Raw genomic sequence first — 25,680 nt, 5'->3', positions numbered from 1 at the left:
CCGTACAAATATTGTAAAGGTCTTGGGTGGACATTTGGAACGAAATCCCCTGTCATTGTACTCAGTGAGCCATCGCGCTAGGATAGCCAGTCACTCACGTATGCTCGCACTTCTGGTGGGGGAGACGCTTTTATCTCCGTCTGAAGCGTCTGTCCGATAATAATGTACCTGCACTGGCTAGTCTGCCTCACAGAGCACATTATTTTCCGGACTTCCGGCCATTAGTCTACCCATCATTGAAGGTAAAGGGGTGTTTCTAATATCGGGAAGAAAATCACTTCTTATAGGGGATCTTGCTGGGTCCCAACAAATATTTGTGTATTACTCTCACGCTCTCTCTTGCTCTCTCTCTCTCTCACACACACACTTCTTCTTCCTCTCTCTTTCTCTCTCTCTCTATCCCCCTCTTTCTCGCTTCATGTATAAGAGAACATATAGCCATTGTTAATAATCATTAAGATTTGGGGAACACGATGATTGTTTTCCTTTACATACTTCGTTTGCATTTATAAAGAATAAAGAAACTAGAGAGATCGACATGGGTTCAGTTGTCCCTGTACATCGTTGCCTTGCGTCATAGTCTCACAGTTCCTGAACCACATTACTTCCCCTACTGTCCCGCCTTCCCTACAGTGCAGTCTGTCTAACGGCCACTGAACCATATTATTTCCCCTTCTGCCCCGCCCTCCGTGCAATGTTAAAGCTCTAAATGAAGCAAGTCTGGATTTCTTCAGGTCCTGAACTTCCTATCTGAGTAGGTCTCCTTTCGATATAAATGAGTTTATATATATCAAAATTACATATGTTCTAAACATTCTGAACTAAGCGTCAGGACGCAGACATCGTAGAACGCCAAGATCCGACGAGTTATCTCCCTTAGACCGTACCTTTCACCTCCTGAACTCATTTGTATTGTGCAAAACCTTGAAGTATTAACCTATTGTTTATATCAAACGCCAAACATACCTCACCTACTCTTCGAATTATGATAAATATATTTCATAACATCTGAACTATACGAAGATTTTATCAGAGCTGATAATGGGAGTGCATTGCATTATCCAGCATTATCCACTTTCAATTTGACACGATTGGCTAATCCGTATCACTCGTCAAATATCAACTAATACATGCCTCGGGATACCCGCGCCTTTAGAGTGTAACGTATCGCAACCTAACCTAAATGCCCAACCTAACGATGTGATTTATCAAACACCATGAGGTACATATAAAACATATTTGCTAATGATTGTGACTATTAATACCTTGCACCTTAGGACAGGCAGGGTCAATACTGAGCGTGTGTTTGGCTCAATCCACACAGCTAGGGATATCAGTCTTGTCACGTAAGTAACGAAAGTGTAACATGATGTGAATGCATGTCAGTTTCAATATTTTACGTCATGTCTGTTTCAACGTAGAAACGTAGTTCACCCCGGCTCTTGATTATGATAATTAGCTACATATATCATTATTCATTTTAAACGAAAACAGACTGCGACGAACGAATGCTACACTGTTTTGAAATTAAAAAATAAAGATGAAGATGAAACGCCGAAGTTCTGATTCATTGCATACTTGTGGGCGTGTCCTCCACGTGTAGTGTTTCATCCAGCGTACACATAACATAGGCGGATCCAGAGCGCGCGTGTCTGCGTGCGTGCGTGTGCAGGGATGCACACCCTGCCTTTTCTCCTGAAAGTTTGTTTTATGACCATTGAAACGCGGATGTAAATGAAGTGTGCACCTCCCGCTTTTTTTCTCAATAGTTTGCACATGCCTTTCTCAAAACGTTGTACCCGCCCCTGTATAAGCTGAATTCAGCACAGGAAGTGTGAATATAGCAGCAAGAGCAATAACGGCGGTAATATAATGCCTATTTTACACTTCAGTCAGATTGTGCAAGTAGTGCATGTTTATCAACGTCATGTGAAATTTGCACATCACAAATATCGTTAAACCGTGTGTGAGTTATTGCTATTAATAAACTTCAAAAATCGTAAATTTAACCTAATAAATATATTATGAAAGATTGTGTGATGTACCCTTATTAATGTGAGAGGTTGTGAACCTCTCGACTGACCTTGAACTTCATATATAACATGTCTATATCGTCTCACGAAATGTACATTTCATTTATCTTGTTATCACGCCGTTCATCACTTATATTTCTCATCGTGTCAGGTGTCAACAAACTGTGATTTATGTTTGATTGAAATTACTATGTGGACTTGTATGCTGCGCCGAAGGGTGTCATTAGTCTCGTCACACAACCGACACCAAGCAGTTCCAATTTGCCAGGTAGTTGTGAAAATTCAACCAATCGTGTTTGCTCACCTCGACGAAACAGTGAGTCAGATTTGGGCTTGAAAAATTAGAACTTTTTCATACTGGTATACTTTCCAAACAAACTCTGATACACGTTCAATGCAAACAACATAATGACCAGGTTTGAGTTATAAAAAATGAAACCTTTGAAAAAAAATGTTTGAAAAGAGGGACGATAGCATACTTTAACTAAACTTCAAATCTGTTAAGATCATATATCCCATCCTCTAAACACACAATCGTTTTTCAGTTATCATACTTGCAACATTTTTATTTTTCCTTCGCATGGTTCGTTGGAAGCAAGTTGACCGTTTGTATGGTATCACTACACCCAAAAGGACATCATTTGAATCATCTGATTGACAACGGAAAGGAAAAGGTTGTTGTACACGTTGTCGATTTCATGGGTGAGAAATGATTAATCATATCTCATTTCAGAATGTTTCGTGAAAGATAACTATTGGTTCAAATTTGAACACGAGCATGAATCAAGGTTTTCCCACATAAAATTACCTGTACCTTTTACACATTGGCAGGTACGACAAAGTGTACTAACGGGTTTAATCAGGGGCACAATGAACAACAGCTCGGTCGGTATTGTACCTTTGATCCCACCGGCAGCGCGTGCACCGGTACGTGGTGACATCACTTCACTGGAATTTCATTGGCTGAGTTGCGAAGACACGAGAATTATTGACCAACAAATGCTGTTCCCACATTCAGAACACCTCCCTCCATTGCGTCGATTTATAAACTACCATATTTAGATTTCATCGATACTTGTGATTAAACAGGACGCACACTTTTACAGGTTATGTCTCCCGTGAATTATTTGGTTATTGTAAGAAATTTATATGATCCTTCGGGGCATTTTATTTGTAAAATATTAAAACAAAATTTTCAATTTTGGGGAGGAGAAGGGATTCGCAGCTGTTCTTCAAAGGGAAGTAACTGTGTTTGCTTAGACAGAATCCTTTCGCTACTCGCGGCCATGTTCTTAGAAAATGGAATGGTTTTCGACTGGAATAATATTATGGGCCGCCTCAAGTGGTAAGGGATTTGCTTATTTAAAAAGCAGACCTATTTTTCAAAATATGGTTAGTTACAGATCAGGTCGATAGTGGAATACGTGATCAAGCCGGTAATAATACCGCTGTCTGCTAGCCATTTTTCTGCATGTCACATGAACTTAGCTGCCAAAATATGCCAAATGTGTAGGAGTTTATTTTGTCTTACAGATGTGGCATGACTTCAGCGAGGTAAACTAGATCAGTCCACATCATGAAGGAATACTAACACAAGAAACATGGATCGATCACCGTACCATTGTAAGGATTTTTACCAGTTCCAGGAAGACTACGAGTCTCTTCCTCTGTGTGTATTGCAACTGGACCCGGCAGACAGAGCCGTAATACGAATAGCAGGTAAGTTTGAGATTTTTCTTATATTTCAGAAAATCACAAGAAACCGATCACAGGTCAGTCCGTAAATACCCCAAACACGAGCACGTGGGGGTTTATATAGAGCAAACGCACGTGGAATTGCATACGAGACAAAAAACATAAACAACAGAAACACGACGCCAAGTTGCACAGCAGTCATACGTTCTAAGCCATTCTAGATTGCTGATCAGCTCTGACTCACTTCTACCTCAGTAGAACAAACACCATTTGCCTGAGAGTAAGGCTTCATTGTGAGATCGACCACAACAATAGAAGAAAACATCGTCTGCTAGTGACGGAAGTGAATGTGCTTCCCCCTATCTCGATGAGCTCGTCCAACCAGGTATACCTCTCCCCACTCCACTGACTCTCAGACAGGCCACTTGCCAAATGAGTGGCAAGCTATTTATACAGCAGGCCTACCCATTGATGCAGTGCGTCAGCCAACCGACTGCCACACTCTAACCCATGGCTAGGTCCCGTTCATCGGACATTTATGACATTCCAATAACAAGTGACTAGAACAGCTGAATGTTTGAGCTTCGAGCAACCTATCAGGCATAATCCCCAGTGAACCACATGGTAACTTTTGATAAGCCTTGCCACCAGAAGATTGGCTGAAAGTGAACATATCCCTTCATACCTGAGAGTGTCCTTTATATCTATGTACCTGGATTTCGGATTTACCCTAATTGGGACACTTGGATCCTACCTGTCCTCGTTAGGGCAGTGAGAGCTTGGAGGGGGAGTTGACATTGGGAATTTGAAGTTCCCTCCATAAGCGTGACATTCAAGCTGCGACTATATGTCTCAAGGGAGCTGATCGGATCTGGGAAAAGTGTAAGGACACATGTGGCACAAATTCCGCCACGATGGCGATGTCAAATGGTTTTGGATACATGTCGGAGGAAGGGGAGAGTTTTGTGTCAGAGATGAATGCATCAAATTCTATGACCTGGTACGAACAAAATCGACTCAAGGATACAGGTGAGAGACTGTACTAGAAAATATGTGCAGGAGTTTGTCACATAGAAATAGCATAGTGGCTGTATGAGATAAAGGCAGAGCCTTCTGCAAACAAATAATATTTTTTATGTGTTATTTTTATCTCAGCACTCTTAGGTAAACATTTTTACCATTTGCTTGTATGCATGCTTTTTGTACAGTTTCGATAAACAAGATGAGGAAGCCTAATTTCCTCACAGGATGAGGAAAATGCGTCCTGATCAAAATTTGACTTTTCAAACATTTGCATTATGTTTCATTCTTGGCATATGGTTCATTTTTAACTGATCTTAATTTGACTAAAGACAGTCTGCAAAGATGGGCTTGAAGCTAAAAACTTAATAAGGAAATGATTTTAAAGGGAACAGGTAGTCCAAAATATTATTTTATAATTAAACCAAAATAAGTTTGTAAAAAATGAAAACATAACATGAATTAATAATTTATGATAAAGATGTCCATATTTGATACGTTACCATCAGTGTAGTGGTTCATTGTCTCTGTGCCTCCATAATATCCACGATTGAAAGTTTTGAGATCTGAAATTAAAGTTGTATTTTCACTCTAGTGCTGACAGATAGTATTTCCATACATTGATGTTATCAGAGGCACTGTGCTTTGTCAGCAGGCTTATTGGATTTCTTTTATGTGGGTCACTCCTGGACAAGGAATCATTGTTATGATAACCACAAATACTAATGAACTGTCCATCACACCCTCATAGCAATGGTCAGTTAAAGGTCAGGAGTGATTGAGGATTACTGTAATCTAAATGAATAATTAGAGGCACAGTGGACAGTGCTTTGAACCATTGCAAGATTTAATGGCAGAAATCCATGAAAAATATACCAACTTTTGAAAAATTTTCAGCTTGGTATTTTAGTTATTTGCTGAGGCTTTGCACAGTTTTGTAAATATCTCAGCATGTTATTGACAAACATGGATGTCAGTGTCACATTTCTGCCTGTTTGAGAGGTGTCATTGAGGTTGATTACATTTCCGACATTGTAGTTCCTCAAGATCCATGTATTTGTCATTGAATTATGTGGATTGTAGCAGCACAAATAGCATTACAGGCAGAATAATTAGATTATGGAACTAGGAATGGATAATGATTACTGGAGATATTAGACTTTTATTTATGGCTTGTGACTACAATAATGTTTGTCCAGTTTAGTTAAATTAGGGGAGCCATGCTGGCGTGTTGGTTTTCCTTGCTGCGAAAAGATGCTTTTTGTTGAATTACTTGTAGAAGTATGTGACGTGATATGCATAAGTAATTATTTTCAGTCAGTCTCGACTGATTTCTTTTGTCATGTTGTGATGGTATAGAAATAATATTGTTTTTAATAACGTTATTCATCAGGGGATAATGATCCCATGTACTTGATTTATCCAGTTTTCATCTAATTAAACATAACAGTTTAGCCACAGCTTAGTAGAACACACAACTTACTGTCCACTGTTCACAGACAATGATGTCATTGTACATTTCATGGTCAATTTCCTTAGAGCGTAATCAGTTACTGTCAATGACACATAAGCATGCCAGCTGATCCCTACTAATGCACCAGTTGTCAACAGCCCTCCTCCAGGCCAAACCCCTCTTCAACATCCCCTACCCTCAGCTCTCTTACCCATGACAGCATACATCTCCCAACTGCCAAGCCTCTCCCCCAAGCCCCAAATCCACATGACATAACACCATTTGCTAACATCATGACAGGTGTGGTGGTATTAGATAATCACGCCGTCTCCATTGCTTGGCAGTCTTCATAGCGATGGCAGATTTCCAGTTACAGTACAGTTGCTATCTCTCAGGAATTCATGGATTCTTTCTCAGTGTTACTGTTATAAGTACACTGGCATCAGGTGGTGGAGTGAAACATGTTCTGCTAGCCTGTTTGAGCCGTTAAACTTGGAGGTGAAGCATACCTTTACTGTCATCATGGTCATAAACATTCCATGGATATTGGCAACCTACTGTTAAATAGCGCTACAGTTGAACTGAATCATTGTCTACATGCGTTGTTATTGGGGACAGACAGACAGACAGACAGACAGACAGACAGACATGTCTCCCTCGTAGTTACACGAAAACATATAACGATCTCACAGGTACATGAACTTATGAAATGGATGCACTATGACCAGTCGCTCAGCAGCAGCTGAGAGACAATATCGCTTTATTAAACACAAAATGTATAGTTAAAAAATGTACATATCACACCCGAAAAAGCAAAAACAGAGTATGAGAATCACCTTAACTGAATAAAATATTTTACAGGTCATCACTGTGCTTGTGATGTAATAATGTCCTGTTAAGTGAAGTTGTTTGTGATATGGTCTGTAAGATTGAGAAGTTCAGTATTGTAACATTGGATCATTTTCACTGGGACTGTTTTCAACAGTGTATCTGATATGGGAGGTTTTGGATTAGTGATGTTCTTGAATGTATTATTTATACCAGATGAGTGGTTGATCATTTCCATGTTAGACCATGTTAAACATTGATTATGCATTAGTCTCATTGCCTGATAAGATGATTTGCAACTCGGCATGGAATGGGTAAAGGAGGCTCTCTCTTTTATGATAAATTCAGACTTCAAGAACAACATAGCACTTGTCATTCAGTGACCTGTATATGCAGTGAAATATATGACAGATAATTGTTATTCGTCTGAACATTGTTTACATGCTGGAAAAAATAATTACAAACCATCAAACCTACAAAGTTTTTACTCAGTTGATAATTTTGGTTGTAGCCACACAAATATACCAAGCAAAGTCGCAGTGGCTGAGTGGGTTGGGTGGCTGACTTTGTATGCTGGCAATTAGGTGCTTGACTCTGTTGGTGTGGGTTCGAATCCCAGTTGGGACTCAACTTCAATAAAATACTGGAATATGTACTTTACTGACAAAGTGTAATCCCAAATATAACATATGTTACACTTCACCATTTTCTAATCATACTGTAGATGGTTAACTTACGTTTATATTCATGTATTTAAGCTGATGAGAGCAATGATTATTTGTTGCCCTATAAATGTAACAGATGAGAGAATCCTTTTATAGACTGGTGATTAATCCACTGCATATACAGTTGAGTTTGCAGCTTGTTCACACATCACCTGTACGTGACCTGAATATAATACACAGTTAGACTTACCTGTATATGCATAAACTGACCAACTATTTCTCTTGGTTTATGGCAGTCGTGCGGAAGAGAAAATGCTTTGTAATTGTAGATCAGGTCATGTATGTGAGAACAAGGCATAAACAGAATGTTTGTTGATGTTTACAATTGATTAGAGTATGTACTTAAAAAACACAAAGTAACTATTGATTAGATGCAACAACATGGCATATTTATGATATCATTATTTAAATACCTCATCCAAGCTGTTCATTGACTGGTGTATCTGCACCTTGGAAATGGATATCAAGCAGTCATACAGCTGATCTAGCGTCACATTTATACAAATAAAACTTGTTCTGTTATTGTTTTGGTGCATTTTTCTCATATGACCTAAACAAACTGGTAATGTGAAAGCAATTTTATTGTCACCAATATTTCAAAGTTCTGTGATGATCTGTAAGTAATTAGGCACACAGAGTTTGAAAGCAGGATCATGCTGTGAAGATTCCTCAAAGCAAGCTTGGCTCAAAGATAATGCTCAGCTTTAAACTAAGATGACTGGGACCTTGTCACATCTGACACTTGATTTAGGCAAAACCTGGATACTATGAACCTATTCTGAGTGAACATAGTTTCCATATTCCTGGTGAGCAGCCTTGATTTCTTGTAGGTGTTAACCTTGTTGTCTTGTCTTCAAGCTGTGGAAGTTTGTGACAACACAGGATGAACTTCAAGGCCTTCTGCTTCTGGACATGCCATGTTTTTTCACACTGATTGCATATACATGTGAGACAGGCATTCTCACTTGGAATGTACATATAAATTTAGGATCAATAGTGAAATGAAATAATATCAATATATGCAATTATACTTGGTTTTTTTTTTTGATGTATGTCACATTCAAAAGTATTGTTACTGTTTTGCTGTAATGACAGCAGCTGAACTGAATTGACGCTGCAGCTGAACCGAGGAGACTGCTGATTGTGGGAAGTCATAGTGAGTCGGTGATGTCACAGAGGAAATGCCAAGGAAGGGCGGAAGACAAGTATATGTTGCCATAATGATGACAAAGTAATTTGAATCCATGGCCTGTTGTTCATGTGTTTGTTCGTAAACACTACATTTCTTCGCAGGTGGATATTCATACAAGTTTTTTAGAATTTGACATAAGTGTCTTTGGCAGGCACTTTGGGACAAAGTGCCTTTGATGTCAGTTTTCAAACCTTATTATATTTTCCTATTTTCTGAGGGTTGCAGTAATATGTTTGGTGAAATCTTGAAGTAATTCTAGTTTTTTCTGTGGGCATGCATCAGTGAAATACAAGTTGTTTTGAAAACACTGTCACATTGTTTATGACCATATTGACTTAAATGAGCACATTTCTGACCGAATGAGTGTGTTTCTGGCCGAATTTTGGGAATATTTGATGACCAATGCTGCAGCTTGTTAAAGTGTTTGGGTTCAGTATTATATCACCTGATAAAAAACCTTGTTCTGAAGTTTTATATTATCAGTAGATCATTCCCCAGGAGGAAAAAAAGGCCACACATGCAATATTTATTGTAACGATCAAGCAGTTTTCACATTGAGAAACAAGCCTAAAGAGATGAATGTCAAAATATTTCACGCGATGTGCTCATCGAGGATTTCCCTCCAGCATTCCGCACAAACCCTGAATGAGTGACTGTTTTGTACATTGTATGAGGACTGTTAATTTTTCACAACAGGGAAATCAATAATATTTGTTTAGTGTGAAGAAACATGTATGTTTGTGTGTTGATTTTTAGAGGGCAAGGTCGCCGGTTGACACGGTTACTCTTTTCGAGTATTGTGCACTGTAAGCCACCATGATGGCCAACACTTGTGTTCGCTGACACTTGAGGAAATGAGTTGTTTTGTTAGAAATTCGATGGGATGTGACGTAAATTGACAAATTCCCATGAGAAAAAGATGTCCTGTTGAAAAGTGCAGAGATTCTTAAATATTGCTGTTTATTGCCTAGTAGCAGAGGATGGGAAAGGGTTAGAGCTGACCTTGAAGTGCTGTTAGAATGGTAACATAAAGAGGATTCATTATTCTCCAATACTTTTAGGTGTGTGAGTCAGCAAATATTGTTCCACTTTCACCAATCTCTTGTAGAGGGGCACTAAAGATGAGTGGATGACCGCTGCTTTTTGCAGTATTTCAGCAATATCATGGCAGTTGACCCCAAAAATGGATTTACACATATTACCTATGTGGGAATTGAACCCCTGTCTTTGACGTTACAAGCAAGCACCTTAACCGCTAGGCTGCGAACCTTTCCCTGAGGACACCACAAACAGGCTTCACACATTAGCCTCGTGCGAATCAAACTCAGGAATAACATTGGTTAAAAATACATGCATTAGGAAATTGTTAGTGACAGTTTGGTACTTTTTTGTTGCCATATGCTGAGTTAAGGCTGGAAACCAGTGGAAACCAGCCTCTGAGCAAGTGCCACCTAGTGGGTTAATTTGGGGAGGTAACTCCAAAAAGATCGCCCATTGTGTTTGGTATACACACATAGAAAACACCAGTGTCCCCCTTCTCCCTTGGATGACAGATGGAACCATGATGCACTGTATTGTGAGTGTTGCATGTTGCTGTGTGTGGTATGTGTGATGCAGCGTTTATTAGGTGGACTATTGATTAATATGACTTGTGTCATACATTTGAAGTGGTTCATGTCAGGCGGTGAAATTAGTTAACATCAGACGGTGAAATTGGTGTATGTCAGATAGTGATATTAGTTTAAGTCAGATAATGAAATTAGTTTGTGTCAGAGTGAAATTAGTTAACGTCAGTCAGTGAAATTGGTTATGTCAGGCAGTGAAATTAGTTCATGCATTTGTTTGATATACATATTTCACATTGGTTTGATTTATTTGTGGTAGAATGGATAGGATGTCTGCTCAGAAAGTTAAAGGTTGGTGGTTCAACACTCAGCTGTGTCATTCCACAGACATTACACAATGGTACTTGTTGTTTCCCTGCCTGGTGGATAGCATTAAGGTATAACAGGACTTGTCAGCATGTCAGTACTCTGCTCCTTAATGGTGTCCACATGCTTCATGATATTGCAATGGGCTACACTACTGAACGTTATTACTCTGGACTAGTATGCACTGCCACACTCACAGGTTCATGCATGTCATTGTATACAATAATCATGAACGTGACATTAAACCTATTTCTGATCTCATCACAACTCATAGTTGAGCAGGGAACTTGCTGAAGGATAACATATGTTAGCAATGCTTCACTGAACATATTGTAATCAGGATCTGATAAAGGTTGTCAATTTCGGAATTAATCTTATGCCACAAACAAAATTCTCAATGTACGTGATTGTGGTCTTGATCTTTGATCTTTGTAGTAATTACTATTTGGAGGTATATCTCTGAAATCTTGGTTTATATTTCAAACAATTTTTGTGTACATGGTGTAGATTGTAGTTGGTGATTGGTGAGATAGGTAGGTCGCGGTGACCTTGCTTCTCTTAAGCGAGTGTTAATAGAGCTTTGAGTTCGTTGCAAGAAAGAATCATTTGCAGGTATGAAGAACACTCATGTAGGAAATAATGGGAAATAAAATGTAATTATGTTAGAATATATCTTGTCATGAAACAGTCTGCATGTGGATAATCATGGTAGACTTAATCTTTAAGACGTTTTCAAATTCCTGTGAAGATAAAATGAAGATGTTCTATTGGCTGGTGTTATTTGGTTGTAATTCAGTTGGATGTGCAGCAGAATCTAAACTATGCAGGTATTCAGAAGATTAGCAAGATGGTTTGAGGTCAGGATGAACCAGTAACTGGTGCATGGCTTGTTTGCTTTCATGGCTGTGTTGACTTAATATTTATTGAAACCAGTTTTAAGCAGTATTTGGAGTGACCTTGTTGAACCGGCACCCATCCCACCTCCCACTCTCTACCGACACAATATGTACACTTACCAAACACGCAGTGTAATTGAAGTAAAAAAATATTTTACAAGATGCAATAAAAACATACATCACATTGAGTGATATAGTTTAATGGCTGTGTAAGTAGTGGTTGTAAGTTTTATAGATAATGAAGAGTTGATATGTCAATGTCACTGAACAACAGATATTTGATTCATAAGGCATACCATCACAATGGGACTGAAATGTTGTCTATGTGACTTTGTATTTTAACTAGCTGTAAGGCATATTTGTGAAAAAAACACATTTCAGTATCACAATGTACATAAAATAAATAACACAAATGTCAACAGTAATGAAACAGAATGATTTATTACAGTGTGTAATCAACAGGCGCATGTTGGGAAATTTCAATTACACAGTTTTCAACTGGCACATCTAGTTGCTGTACTAGCAAGTGGTCTCCCAACCCCCCACCCCCCACCCCCTTCTCGTAAAAAGTAGCAATAAGTACCAGCAAAGTGATAATTGTTTGTTAAAAAAACTTTTTTGGGGGGTGTCGTAAATTATGAGGAAAATCATCAAAATTTGGTCCGTGGATTTCATGTGACTGTACAAAAATTGGTTTGTTGCAGTTATTAGATTGTCTGTTAGTGAGCAATCCATTGGTTTCATATGAAATCAAACAGACTTTTGTATCATCAAACTAAGTATTTGCTAAAAGGTAAACCAAATCTATTACTGTAATTGAATTCCAGTTTCTCGACTGATGTACTTGAGACTATTTTAAGATGTAAATTGTCTGTGTTTAGTGTCATAGGACTGCAAGAATATGTCCTGTAAATTGTGTTTGCCGTGTACACAGCCAAGTATGTCATGTAAACAGCAAAGTATGTCATGGAGATATATGCATACATACCAATTAGGAAGACTGGCATATGGGTCAGCTGTAACTCTTGTGAAAACCCCACTCAAGGGAGACCAAGTGTACTTGGGCTGACGTATCTTGACCAATGTATAGATTTGGTTTAGAGATATATTATTGTCCTTGCTATAGTAGGACTGAATATTGAAGTGGGATAAAGTGCTGCCTGGAGGTTTTGTATTAGTTCTGTATTACCAGGTATAGTTTATGACATATACTGATAGTCAAAAGTTCTGCAACATCTTATTTTTATTACCCTACATTTTCCCTAAGCATTTCTCAGTGTAGGAGTAAGAGGAGTATGTGACCAGTGAGGTTGGTTTTGCGCCACTTTGGGCAATATTTCATGACAGGAGACACCAGGAATAGGCTCCACACATTATAACCATGTGAGGAATCGAACCTGACCTTTGGCCTGACAAGCGAAAGCTTTAACCACTTGGCTACCAAATGCCTGTGGTCGAGTGAAAGTCCATAGTATACCATGTTAATATTGTTATTTAACTTAGATGAATTTGCTGAAACTTGGGTGGTTATTCTGCTGTGCACATGGTTTGGTGCTTGTAATATCAACCATTGGTTTGTCTGTCTAAGATTTTATCTGTCACTTTTGCAGACAACATGTTTTCATGCTTGCAGTATAACCCAGTAGTTTTACTAGTGTAGGCTGATGAACTAAGTTAAGCCCCATTTGTAAGATCTGACTTCGACATCAAACTCCATTAACTCACTCACAGTCTACACATAGAACTGTACAGAACAGCACAATACAGGTAGTTGTAATCCACTGATGCAAGCTTAATCCTGTCAATACCCCTCATTATGTCTGTACAAGGAGGATGGTGATAGATGGATCTAATTATGCAATGACAATCAGTTACATGACTATTACAGTGACTGACTGACTCACTAGGTCACCTGTCCTGTCTATGTCATGTGTTCATCTATAACCGGGACTGATCTGGGACAGTGATGAATGTCATGCTGGCACAACCTGATGGCTGACATGTAGGAGACAGCCTTGTGGTTTCATGGCATCACATTCTTTAGTGCTTTCAAACTTAACAATGATACAAGAATCAGTGTCGAAACATTGCATCTCTTGAATAACAAGGTTGGTGATTCATAAAATTTGCCCTTATCTGACACATCAACTTCTGAAAATACCAATGAAGTTTGATAACACCACCCCCACCAACAACAACAAGAACAACAGCAGCAAAAACAACAACAACATTATAATAAGGGATATTTGAACTTTCTAAGTATTCTCAATGCTTTGACACCATTATTACCCTCATGGTTGTGTCTGAAGCTATGACTGTCTCTCATGTTTATCCCTTTCACAAACCTGGCACAAGACTGAAAGTATTTTGTAAAAGTACAATTTCAGCTCCAAGCTTTCAAATGCGAAAGGGTTGAGGCTGGTTATGGATGAATGTTTTTAGTGCATACTTCATGAGAACAAAGAGCTCATGATGTTTCAAGGTTTTAAGGTAAAGGCTGTTTTGTATGTCAAGAAGAATTTGTCCTACAGATGTGAAAAATGCACTTTCAAAGTTGCAGATACCATCTGTGCTCCATCCTTTGTGTCCTTCTTTGAAATAACATCCAACATTCATCTCCACAGAGTGTTTAACTATTTGAAATTGTGTATTTCTACCCAGCTGTGGGAGAACTGAATTTTAAATACACTTTTGCTCAATTCTATGTTGATTTTTGTTTCAGACCAACGAGATGCTGTTCAGAAGAAGACATTCACAAAATGGGTCAATAAGCATTTATTAAAGGTGAGTATTACCGACAAGCTGTTACTTTAGCTACTGCATGAGTCTGGTGACATTTTGCAGCTCATCCGTAGCACAGAAACATACACAGCGCCCCCTGTTAGCAAGCAGACACACCTTGCAATGGGGACGAAAACGGCTCTCAGGAGCCCTCTGCTATTTACATGAAACCAACGTGCAAACATGTCTGACTGGATGACGTTTTCCGTCACCCTTGTCCACAGCCCCTCATCAGTTGCAAACAGAATTTGTAATCCTTTCATGGTGGTATTGCGATTTACTCTGACCAAATATGGCTGAAAGGATTGTAGACCATTAGCCTGGATTTTGGCATCGAAATTGATGCTTATGTGGAAATTAACGTCTGACATTGAAGTCCTTTTTAGGGGACTAGAAACAGGAGAAAAAGAGATGTACAAATCAGAAAGATAAAAATTTATGTTTGTATACATTTCCTGAATGTTCAAATGTCAAGCAAATTTTCTGCCTTGGTTATTTTAAGTTGTCTCGACGAGCAATTATTAAAGTCACAGGTTATGATGAATGTGGTAGGTTGATCTGCAGATTGATGGCAACACAGTTGTTTTCATCTTAAGTCACCGGTAGCCTATCGCTGGTGGAATGTTCTTGTGGTTGTCTATACTTTGTAACTGGAGTTTGTCAAACTGAAGAAGGTTCTTTTTTCTTAATTTAAATTTGGCCTTTACTAAATCCAGCTGACTGAAATTTTAATCCGACATGTCAGTGCTAGCATTCCTTTTCTCGTTGAAGTATTAGTTTGGAGATTTGCGTATTTATGATGATTGTTGCATCTTGGTAAAAAATATCTACATAAACTCAGTTTAGTAAAGATCAACTGATTGTTGTTATTTTTTTGTAAAATCTTGTAATTCAGTAAGCACGATGTTCATTAATCTTCCCATCCTGCCTCCTTTCAAAACACCGTGTAAATATACTGTTTAAGTTCTCATTAGAACGAGTGACATATATCACAGTCCACAATTTTCTTTGTGTGTTTGACAGATTTCTTTTCTTAATAATGTATATAATTATCTTGTAACTGCTATGAAGAAGGTATTTATACTAGATGTGTCTGTTTCTATGTGCATATGAAACAATATACTAACATGGGAACTAGTCAGTATTTCAAGGATGATTGTTTTGTATCGACAGTTTCATGCTAAGTGAGTGCCAAAGCTTTAATAATGAGTTGTGTGTAGAACAGGCAAACCACTGTAGCAGGTATTTTCCACAGAATGACTCACTCAGTACGAGGTGAGAGTGAAGCCCAATTGTACCTGATATTCGCTAACAAGTTTGAGTCTGTGCAGGTATTAGCTAGAGAGGTATTGGATATAGGTCATTCATGGGCACAGGTATATTTCACTTATGTGTTAAATGTCTGAATCCTTTTTCTGGGCATTTCTGAATGGATGAAGTGGTTCTGGTGTGCTCACATGTTTTAAGCAATGATTAATGGGATCACACTTAGTTTAGAATCCTCGATGCATCTTTGATGCTACCCATCTGACAACATACCATCAGTTTTATGGTGGAACAATGGAACTCTCCAAGAAATGTCCAAGTTTGTAGTCCCTGCATCAGGTTATCCTGCATCAGAGACAAAACCTAAAGCAACCAACTGCAGATGGTATCAGTATGGCAGTTCAGTCAGATAGTCCCCATCAGGAAAACATGATCACAGAACCCCTTTTGTCTCCCTGCGTCAGTCCTTCAGCAGTCAATTATGATTTGGATTTGAGGAACATTTGTGATCGTTTTAGTGAACCTCATGTCATACATACATATCAAGTATGGGGGGATGGGGTAGACTAGTGGTTTGGGTGTCTACTTATCATGCTGAAGACCAGGGTTTGATTGTAAAAGTGTTGTAAAAACATACACACTCACTCACTCAATTATGTGAGGCCCCAATTCGGATTCCAGGTGAAATCTAGAGGGGTATGCTTTTCATAGAAGCTACACAGTGGATTGTAAAATGGACTAAACTGAACCAAAATAATTGGTATCTGAATCAGCTTTCACAGAACTGATGATCTGATTGGGTCACCAGTGTCTTGATGTTTCAGGTATTGTGTAATGATGCCCATGCTGTCAGTCCCAGGTTTATTTGGTCTCGATTGAATATCTACATACTGATGTCAATAAGCTGAACTATTGCTGACTGCATCATAAATGCTATTCGATTTCTGGCAGCAGTAGGTGTTTCAGTGTTACCTGTACAGGAATGTTGGTGTCATTAACATGATTCATCATCAACCAAAATCAATATACCTCCAGTTATTATGGAGACAGCGAGTGACATAGCCTTGTAACATGGTTTGGCCTGGCAATACTTTGGAAAACCATTGACACTTACACACAGTTCATAAGGCTATGTGGTTGATTGTGGTCAAGGAGTGATCGATATTTCACTTTTATTTTTGTGACTGTCAATGCCATTTGAGGCGAAAACAGTTCTGTCAACAACATTGGTCTGGCAAGCATGGCCATGTAATTGGTCGGTTTAATGGTTTGATTGATGTAGGATTAGCTCCGTGTTTGTTCATAGACCTAGGTATTGTCCCCATCATTAAGTTACTAAATGGTCACTTCATTCCGGGATATTTGCCAAATAAAACATGATCAGAATCTGTTTTCAATTTTGGTCTTGATTCCAACTAAAAGCTTCGAAACTAGAAATATGATTCTAATATCTGAATATGATTATGTAAAATTGATTAGATTTTATAACACGTAGCTTTTTGTTTTTGAATATTTGAAATGCACTGGCATCATCTCTGCTGTATAGTGACCGTTTCTTTGTTGAAATCATTGTTGAAATCAGTGTATTTTGTAAAATCATATGCATTTGTATTAAGGAAAAAGTAATTTTATACAAAATAAGATTATGCGTCTGCCACATGAATTGCTTGTCAACCTTGACTCCTGGATCGGCCATTCTAGCAACTACGAGGTTAGCAAGTCGACCATGAAAGATCTTGATTCGCCCTAGGCAACACAATGTGTCTCCTTTGGTATGCTATGTGAAGAAGTGCTTACTGACTAATCGGGCATAAATTAACCCCTCTAGGGTACATTTAAGTGAAACTTTGTTATTGCATTGTGCTAGAAGGAGTTGTGCTGTTACGAGTGTATGCATACGATGTATTTGCAACACTGAGTTTTATTGAAACAAATTTTGCCAAGTTGACAAGTTGCCTTTATATAGTTAAAGCACAGATTTGAACCTTAGGCGTTGTTCAATTCCCTGAATTAGAAAAAATATATCTGTAAATGAAGGTTTAAGTGGCTATTTTCCCTCGTGTGCAAAAAGTTAGGTCACTATCAAAATAGAAACTGAACAATGTATCAACGTTTTATTATTTACTGTGCAAAGGTTGTTGTATTGTATTTTGGTCTTTATGTGTAGGTGAGTCATTATGAGAGGGTCTGAAACGAAAGTTAACTTCCAAGAAATGTGCAGTTTCATGGTCGTAACCTTTTCTCAAGGAAGATGGTTTTCCTGGCATCCAAATTTGGATGTTTTGGTATGAGCATACCAATTCATTCATGCATACATCCCTCCTCACACAGTCATATCCCCGAGTTTGTGTGATTTGGAAGGGCTTACCTAGGTGTAAATATTGGTTATATCTGATACGGCTTATCACAAATACAAGTCTTGGTTACCAGGATATGGCGGCACGTGGGTCAGGCTTTTATATCTGAGTAGGGTATGTATTGTACCTTTAGGTAACCCAAGGTTTGTGATCCATGAATCATAAATCGTGATGTGATTCCTGGTTATGAAATCATCCAAAGGTCATATAGATCCTTAAGTGTCTTAATTCTGTTGGTTGAGGGACAGTGGGGTAGTCTAGTGGTTGAAGTGTTTGCTCATCATGCTGAAGACCCAGGTTCGATTCCCCGCATGGGTACACATGTGTGAATTTCATTTCTGGCGCCCTGCACAGTGATATTGCTGGAATATTGCTGAAGCGGTAGAAAACTGTACTCACTCACTCATTGTTGATGATGTGTATTTTTAGTTTTATTATAGTTAAAACTTGTTGAAATGTTTTTGAGAATGTGTACATTTCAGTGCGGAACATTCAAATTCAAAAGCTCCACTTGTATACTGTTGGTCTTATTGGCATCACAGACATGTATCACTGAGTGTTGTATTTGCATGTTGGTTTAGTTACTTTTGTTACAGGAAACAGTCCTTAAGTCATACCAGATAAATATCAACACCTATCACTGACGAAGAACCTGAACTTCAGACTTTATAGATAATCCTCAGACTTGTTTGTGATCCTTTTCTGTTTTACTTATGTTGTTGGGTTTTGTGACAAATTGAAAGTTAGATAACTGGTGCTTCGCCATCATTATGATGATAAAACAGGGCAAAAAGGTGCATGAAGATAGTTACCATGGCTACTGTTATTCTTCATAATGATACCATCTCACCCCATCCGTGGGAGATTGTTAAGACTGTGTCTTAACATGTAAAGTATGGGTGCCAAACTTCTTCTTGAACTTTTTGTGCAAGGTAATGAATAGATGTCAGAAAGTATACCATTTTTTTACAGCAGTACCAGTTTTGAGATATATTTCTAAAGGTTATCCAGGTTTTTCATCAGATGTGAAGTCTTGTGGGTTATGATACATTGTCAAGTTTTGTTGATATGTTGCTATGATATCAGCATGTGTCAGTGCCAGCCATCAGACAAGATAATCTTTTATGCAGTGCATTGTATCAATACAATCTACCAATATGATTTACCGATATTATCCTTGTATACATTCTGGAAGTTCAATCTACCAAACTGGGTCCCGTTTCACAAAGCTCTCGTAAGCCTAAGATCTCGTAACTTTCCTCGTAGCATTTGCACCTCCTATGTTACAGTATGCCAGGTACAAATGCTACGAGAAAAGTTACGAGATCATAGGCTTACGAGAGTTTTGTGAAACGGGCCCCTGATCCCTAGGTACCCACTACCAAGGTAGTCATCCGAAATGATCCCCCAATACAGTCATCAGATACGATCAACCAATGCAACCCCAAATACAGTTCTAACACAATCCACCCTGAATATCCCCAATACGGTTTACCAATTCTAGGGCTTCAGATAAGGGTTGTATCGGTGTATGTATGGATAAAAAAAATATGCATGATAAGGTAGCAAAACGATCAGAAAAAGTAGCAGATATGCACCACAGCAATGGTGTACGGTCTGAGAATCATTTACAGACGTATTTATCTGAGAAAGTGTTGCTTTATTGTTTATTGACCTGTTTACACAAGAGTGGCAATGTTGTGGTGCATATATGAAACAAACATAAGATTACTTACACGCCATTAAATTCCATTCAATACTCTAAATGTACTCTTAACTTTACCCAGTACTTATATATTGAAACACTCACTATATGTTACACAAACATTTATAGTTTCATCAAAGATTGATTTCTCCACCAACTCGAGGGAAACAACTGCAAACTGTATGGAGATGAATTGCGCAAGGATCATGCATCAGATTGCTGAAAATCATGGAGATGTCGTTTGTGTGAACACCTGTGTTTAGGTGTAAAATGTTGTTTAAAATTCACCAATTTTCACTGATTTTATCATTTATTAAACTCATGACAATGATCTTTTCTACTGTATGAATTTGTTTTACATCAGTTCATGCGTAAACAGTATCTTTTAACACTATGAGATATTATGCAAAATCTAGTTTGGAACAGTCTAGTTCGGAAATTAATGGCTTCAAGACTGACCAAACACACGGCAGACATGTAGCTCTTAACAACCTGACCACTACCATGCAGACATTGGTGATGGATCATATGTCATCAGCAAAGGTCACCGTGACCTGCAAACAGTTGTTAATGATATGCAATCTGAACATAAGCTTGTTAGCTGAGGGTGGGATTGTGTTTGTTACACAGGGCATTACCACGTCGTACACCTACCACTTGTATATAGTGATTTTGGTGATATGGTTCGGTTGTAATGGTGTGTAAAAACTTTGAGTGCACAAAGCACTTTTTGACATAGACCAACAATTGTGGGGTTTTGTTACGATGAGTCACAGCTATTGAAATATTATACTGGTAGTTTGAATGGCCTGGTATTGTACTGCTGTATGTCCTGAGCAAACATTGGATCGGATACATCAACAAATCTAGGGGTTGGGAATGTAGAAAGATATATTGTTACTTTCTGTTTTTACAGCTAGTTTGTTCGAAATTCAGGTTGTTGAAATTCTAGTGGTACATACTTACCACAAAGTGACTGGTCCTTGTTCTGATGTGTACAGGAAGCCATTTGAGTACAGTTTCTTTCTCTTTAATTTTCCATTGAGTTATATTGCGATTCTAATCTTGATTCAAAACCCAGCACTCACTTTACGCCTCTTAGGACTGAAGTCTTGTGATACGATTGACGTCTTATGTCAGTTAAGCTGCTATGGCAGATACTAGTGAGTGAGTGAGTTTAGTTTTATGCCACACTCAGCAACATTCCAACTGTATGGTGGCATATGTAAATAATCGAGTCTGGACCAGACAATCCAGTGATCAACATCAGGAGCATCAATCTACACAATTGGGAACCAATGACTGGCAGGTAATAGGAATGCAATGTAGTGGATAATTCAGACTCCAGTTTCTGAAGCTTTGAACATGAGTCAAATAGAAAAATCATATTTTGATCTCAAACTTCTTGTTCAACAGGTATGAAATGAATAGTTTGTCCATTCTTTTGATACCAGTTTGTTAAATTGTGTGAGGAATAATTTGTGTTTCTATTCTTTATCAACCAACCATAGAGATCTGCAGTATATCCAGACGCATGAAACAAAATCAGTCATAGACAGCGCATGTCCTTGTACCTGAAACACTATATCGCAATTAACGACACCTGAGTCCCAATCAGCAACACTGATACTACTTGTGTAACACACACCTGGAGGACGGACCTGCTACTGACCATGATTTACTCAGTTTACTTTACACTATCAGGTCCCCCTTAGAAATAATGGCTTGTAAGGCATCTGTCCTGTCCATGTATATATACTTACCTTGTCTGTGCTTGAGTTGTTTATATCACCTTACTGGATATATAGCACATGATGAGATGGGCTACTGGAATGCTTGTGATATTGACACATGCAATACACACCTGTTACTGAGTATATGTAGGATGTAAATAGCGTTATCCTTCTGATGGTCATAAGTGATTGTTACAATGTAACAGTTGTAGCATAATGCATGGTGGACTTTACCATTGTGAGTGGTCATTGGATGGTCATTGTTGTGACTAGCCCATTATTACTCAATAACGTTTGACACTCTTCAAGACACTAATAGTTTTGTTTCCATGTTCAGCATTATCTCCTTCAAACACGGAATGGTGAACACAGCAATGATCTGAAGGGTATATCATGTAAAAGTCATTTAAGTTTTTGGCTGTATAAGAAAGTGTTATGGGTTGTTGATTTATGCAATGCAGTAGAACTTGAAGGATCCCAAATTAATATTTTTGTCATTAATTTGTCATTTCATGACAGTTTTGTTCATATTGCTATAGTTAATATCTTTTAGCATCACAGAATAAGTTAAGAAGCTGTTTCCTAATTTATTTTGGCTGTCATATTCATCCATTGATAATTTGAAATTTGAAATCAATCTTAATATTGGCTTTGACTCTTGAGCCTTTGAGGAACTAAAAGCACAGATGGTACCAATATAGTGATAGGGTGATCTTACCCACAGCACATGCTCCAAATATCCGTCTTGTGTGAAGGGATACTATCAATTTTAATTGATTATGCAAATCTAAGAAATTCTGTCTATCAGGTGTTTGCTAATACCCAGCACCTAATGATTATTCAATCAAATGGAGTGCCAGCAATTCCCAAGCTGTGCTTGTGTTGATCCATAGGTGTTACTTTATATGTAGAACAGTTCATCCATTCACGTGATGGAGCTACTTAAGCATGGAAAGATCAATTTTGAATTATCCTGAGAGAACATCTATAGAGAGATAATATATCCAGTTAACATAGAAAGTTGTCCTTCCATGTGCATATGACATTATGAAGGGTTGTTGGGTTAACAGTCATGTCTGAAGTGTAGTTCCCAAATATTTGAAGACAGTGATGTTTTCATCTGCTGTGATATTGCTTAAGTATTGCCTGAAGCCACTCGCTCTAAGTTGATCTAAATTAGTCTCTATGTCGCTCGCTCGCTCGCACTCATTCACTCACTCACTCACTCACTCACTCACTCACTCACTCACTCACTCACTCACTCACTCACTCACTCACTCTGGGTGAACATTGCTCTCTTGGCTGATGCAAGTTAATCTCAATGTAACTCACTGCATACTTGAATATTGGCGTCTTGATCTGATCTAGATTATTCTCTCTGTAGCTTATTCAAAACCAGATGGTGACATATGGAGGTGAGACTGCAGCCTCTGACCAATTACAAAGTAGGCATCAGACTGTAAAACATGGCCCCATTGTATCGCTAAGTCAGTGGTCATCCCATCGCCTCTATCAGCTTGACTCCTCCAGCAATCAAAGAGGTTTCCAGTCCAAGGTTCAAGTGGTTATCTGACCGAAGGACTGACCATGGGAGAGTCTGTAGTAGGAATCCCTGCTGAAACCATCAACAGGTGCCCTACCCATTTGAGGCCTTCAGCTGACCAGTTGATGTATTGGTCAGTTGTAGGGGAGCCGTATTCATTCTTTGATCTCTGTAGCTGGGCAGCCTCAATGGGCATTAACCTGCCTTGTCAACGCCAACAGCTTTGTGTATATCTTAAGGCGCACACAAACAAACCGGCCTCTCTCTCAGACTACTGGGAAACATATCAACATTTCACTTGTTCCAGATTGCTTTTGAAATAAGAAATTTTTTAAGAAAATATAATTTGTTTCAAAGAGGATAGGATAGAATGAACTGTGAGGATATAACATGACTCAGATTGCTGTTGTGCACTTATCGTCTTATGTAATGATATTTTGCTATAGAAGTGCATTTATTTTCCCACATGTTAAGATAACAGAATGACCTGTTTCTAACTTAGTATGTTTTAAGATCTTTCACTGCTCTGCAGCTTTAGTACCTGCTAAGGCTGTAAAACCCAAAATATACTTGCCTCTGATTTCATGAACTTAAAATATCCTCAAAACTAAAGAGTCTGTATGATTACAGAAGTATTCATGACCTATTCATGCAGTCACCTAGATTAGTCAGTGAAATGACGCTGTGAATGTCTTTCGGATACATTTAATTATTGATGTTACAGGGTAGGTGTTAAGCTAAATGGTTAAGGTATTCTAGTCCATCTCTCAGTCCCTGAACCACATCATTGTCCCTGCAGCCCAGGCTTCCCTGCAGTGCTAAAGTCCTAAATGAAACAAGTGTAGATTTCCTCAGGTTCCTGAGTCTCCCAACTCACTGTGGCTCCTTTTTAATTTGACTGGGTTTATCAGAAGGGATGTTGGGGTAGCCTAGTGGTTAAAGCGTTTGCTCGTCGTGCCAAAGACCCAGGTTCCATTCCCCACATAGGTACAATGTGTGAAGCCCATTTTCTGGTGTCCACTGCCTTGATATTGAATCATACATAGAATCATACATACATATTTAACGGAACAAGTAAGGAAACACATGACTGCACAAGCGTTCCTTTATTTTCACAGGTTTCTTCTTAAGCTTTCTATCGCACTGTGTGTAAAGAAATCTGAAAGAAAAACCATAAGGGAATGCTTGTGCCTTCATGTGTGCCCTTATTTGTTTCCATGAGTATATATTCAGGGAATATATGTCGGTCTGAAAGCATTCCTTCATCTTGCCTGAAGTTCATTTTTGGTGTTGAAGCCCATTTTCTGCTGTCCCATGCTGTAGTATAGCTGGAACATAGCTGAAAGTGGCGTAAAACTAAACTCGCTCACTCACCCCACTCATTTCTGGTGTCCTCAGTCTGCAGATATTCGGGAATATTGCTAAATATGATGTCAGCTCATTCACTCACCCATGAGACCACTGGGTTTTAAACAGGTTGAAGCCGGGTTTGAGGTTAAACTGGATCACGTTAAACCTAATGTCATGACATTGCAGACTACATTTCCAATATGAGTGAATCCAACCAGCTAAGCAGTTTTTGTGACTGGGACTCTCTAATGTCTGGGAGTATGTTATTCATATATTCAAGGCCTTGTTATGCTCAGCTCCCAAATACTATGGCCCGTGTGGATCATTTCCCACCGTTGCACTCCGACAATATAGGGGGAGGTCCCAGCACGTTTCCAACCATCAATTTGCAAGACTAAGAGCATACTATGATAACCCTTGCCATGCTGTTATGCTTAATGTTTACAATGGCCCATTGGGCCAGGCTGAACATGGATAGTACTTTCTTTCATATGTCAGGAACAAGATGGTGTTCCACGACTCTCCCAACATACCCCGCATGGGACTGCTTCTTGATAAAACAGATAATATACTGGAAAAATGAGTTAGGGATATTTGTATTTTTATGACTGAGATTTTATCAGAAAGTCAATGAATGAATTATGAATTAGTCATAATTTCAAATTTACAAATATCCTGAACTATTTTTGTCCAGTATATTATAACGATTAAAGTTGTGGCAACTGTGTCTTCTGTTCAGTGTTTATACAAGTATCATGTTTATGATCATGCATTATTAGATGGTAGCATTAAGTGCATTATGTGTATTTTTGAGGGGGGGGAGGGGTGGGGGGAGGGGGGGGGAAAGGTTTTTTGTTTGATATAGACCAATTTATAATGTTGTTAATTTAGTATTGATAACAGTTGAATGGAATTGGGCACATGGTTGTGCAGGATGTGAATTGGGAGTATATTACAGCCGTTGCATTCTTTTCATGAATTCCCGTGCAAGAAATGAATGAATCACCGACTTTGTGTAAAATATCAGACATTGAATGTTAAACCATCTCCTCTTTGCAAACACACTTAAGAGCTGCTGGTACAAAAACATTCCTGCCTACCAAGCCCCCTTCAAGACTAACCCCCAGGGCAGTCAACTGCTGTTTTTCGCAAGTCCTTCCCTACCCGATATA

General features: G+C 38.6%; 1 protein-coding gene across 3 annotated transcripts in view; it reads left to right on the top strand.

Annotated features, from left to right (window-relative positions):
* The first annotated feature begins 3,295 nt into the window (after window positions 1–3,295).
* The window catches only part of LOC137290837 (uncharacterized), a 206,446-nt gene continuing 184,061 nt past the window's right edge, over window positions 3,296–25,680 (top strand). Inside the window, exons 1-3 of one of the 3 annotated variants that reach the window (XM_067821983.1) lie at window positions 3,296–3,378; window positions 3,567–3,752; window positions 14,496–14,557. In XM_067821983.1, the coding sequence (XP_067678084.1) occupies window positions 3,635–3,752; window positions 14,496–14,557 (180 nt within the window). In that variant the 5' untranslated portion in view covers window positions 3,296–3,378; window positions 3,567–3,634. Of the gene's footprint in view, window positions 3,379–3,566; window positions 3,753–4,104; window positions 4,758–14,495; window positions 14,558–25,680 lie in introns of those variants that run through there. The other 2 variants (XM_067821984.1, XM_067821982.1) reach the window with 2 other exon arrangements.

The sequence above is a fragment of the Haliotis asinina genome, chromosome 7 (genome assembly GCF_037392515.1).
Source record: "Haliotis asinina isolate JCU_RB_2024 chromosome 7, JCU_Hal_asi_v2, whole genome shotgun sequence".
Lineage (NCBI taxonomy): Eukaryota > Metazoa > Mollusca > Gastropoda > Lepetellida > Haliotidae > Haliotis > Haliotis asinina.
The sequence above is the reverse complement of the archived record's forward strand: the minus strand, read 5'-3'. Positions and strand labels throughout refer to the sequence as shown.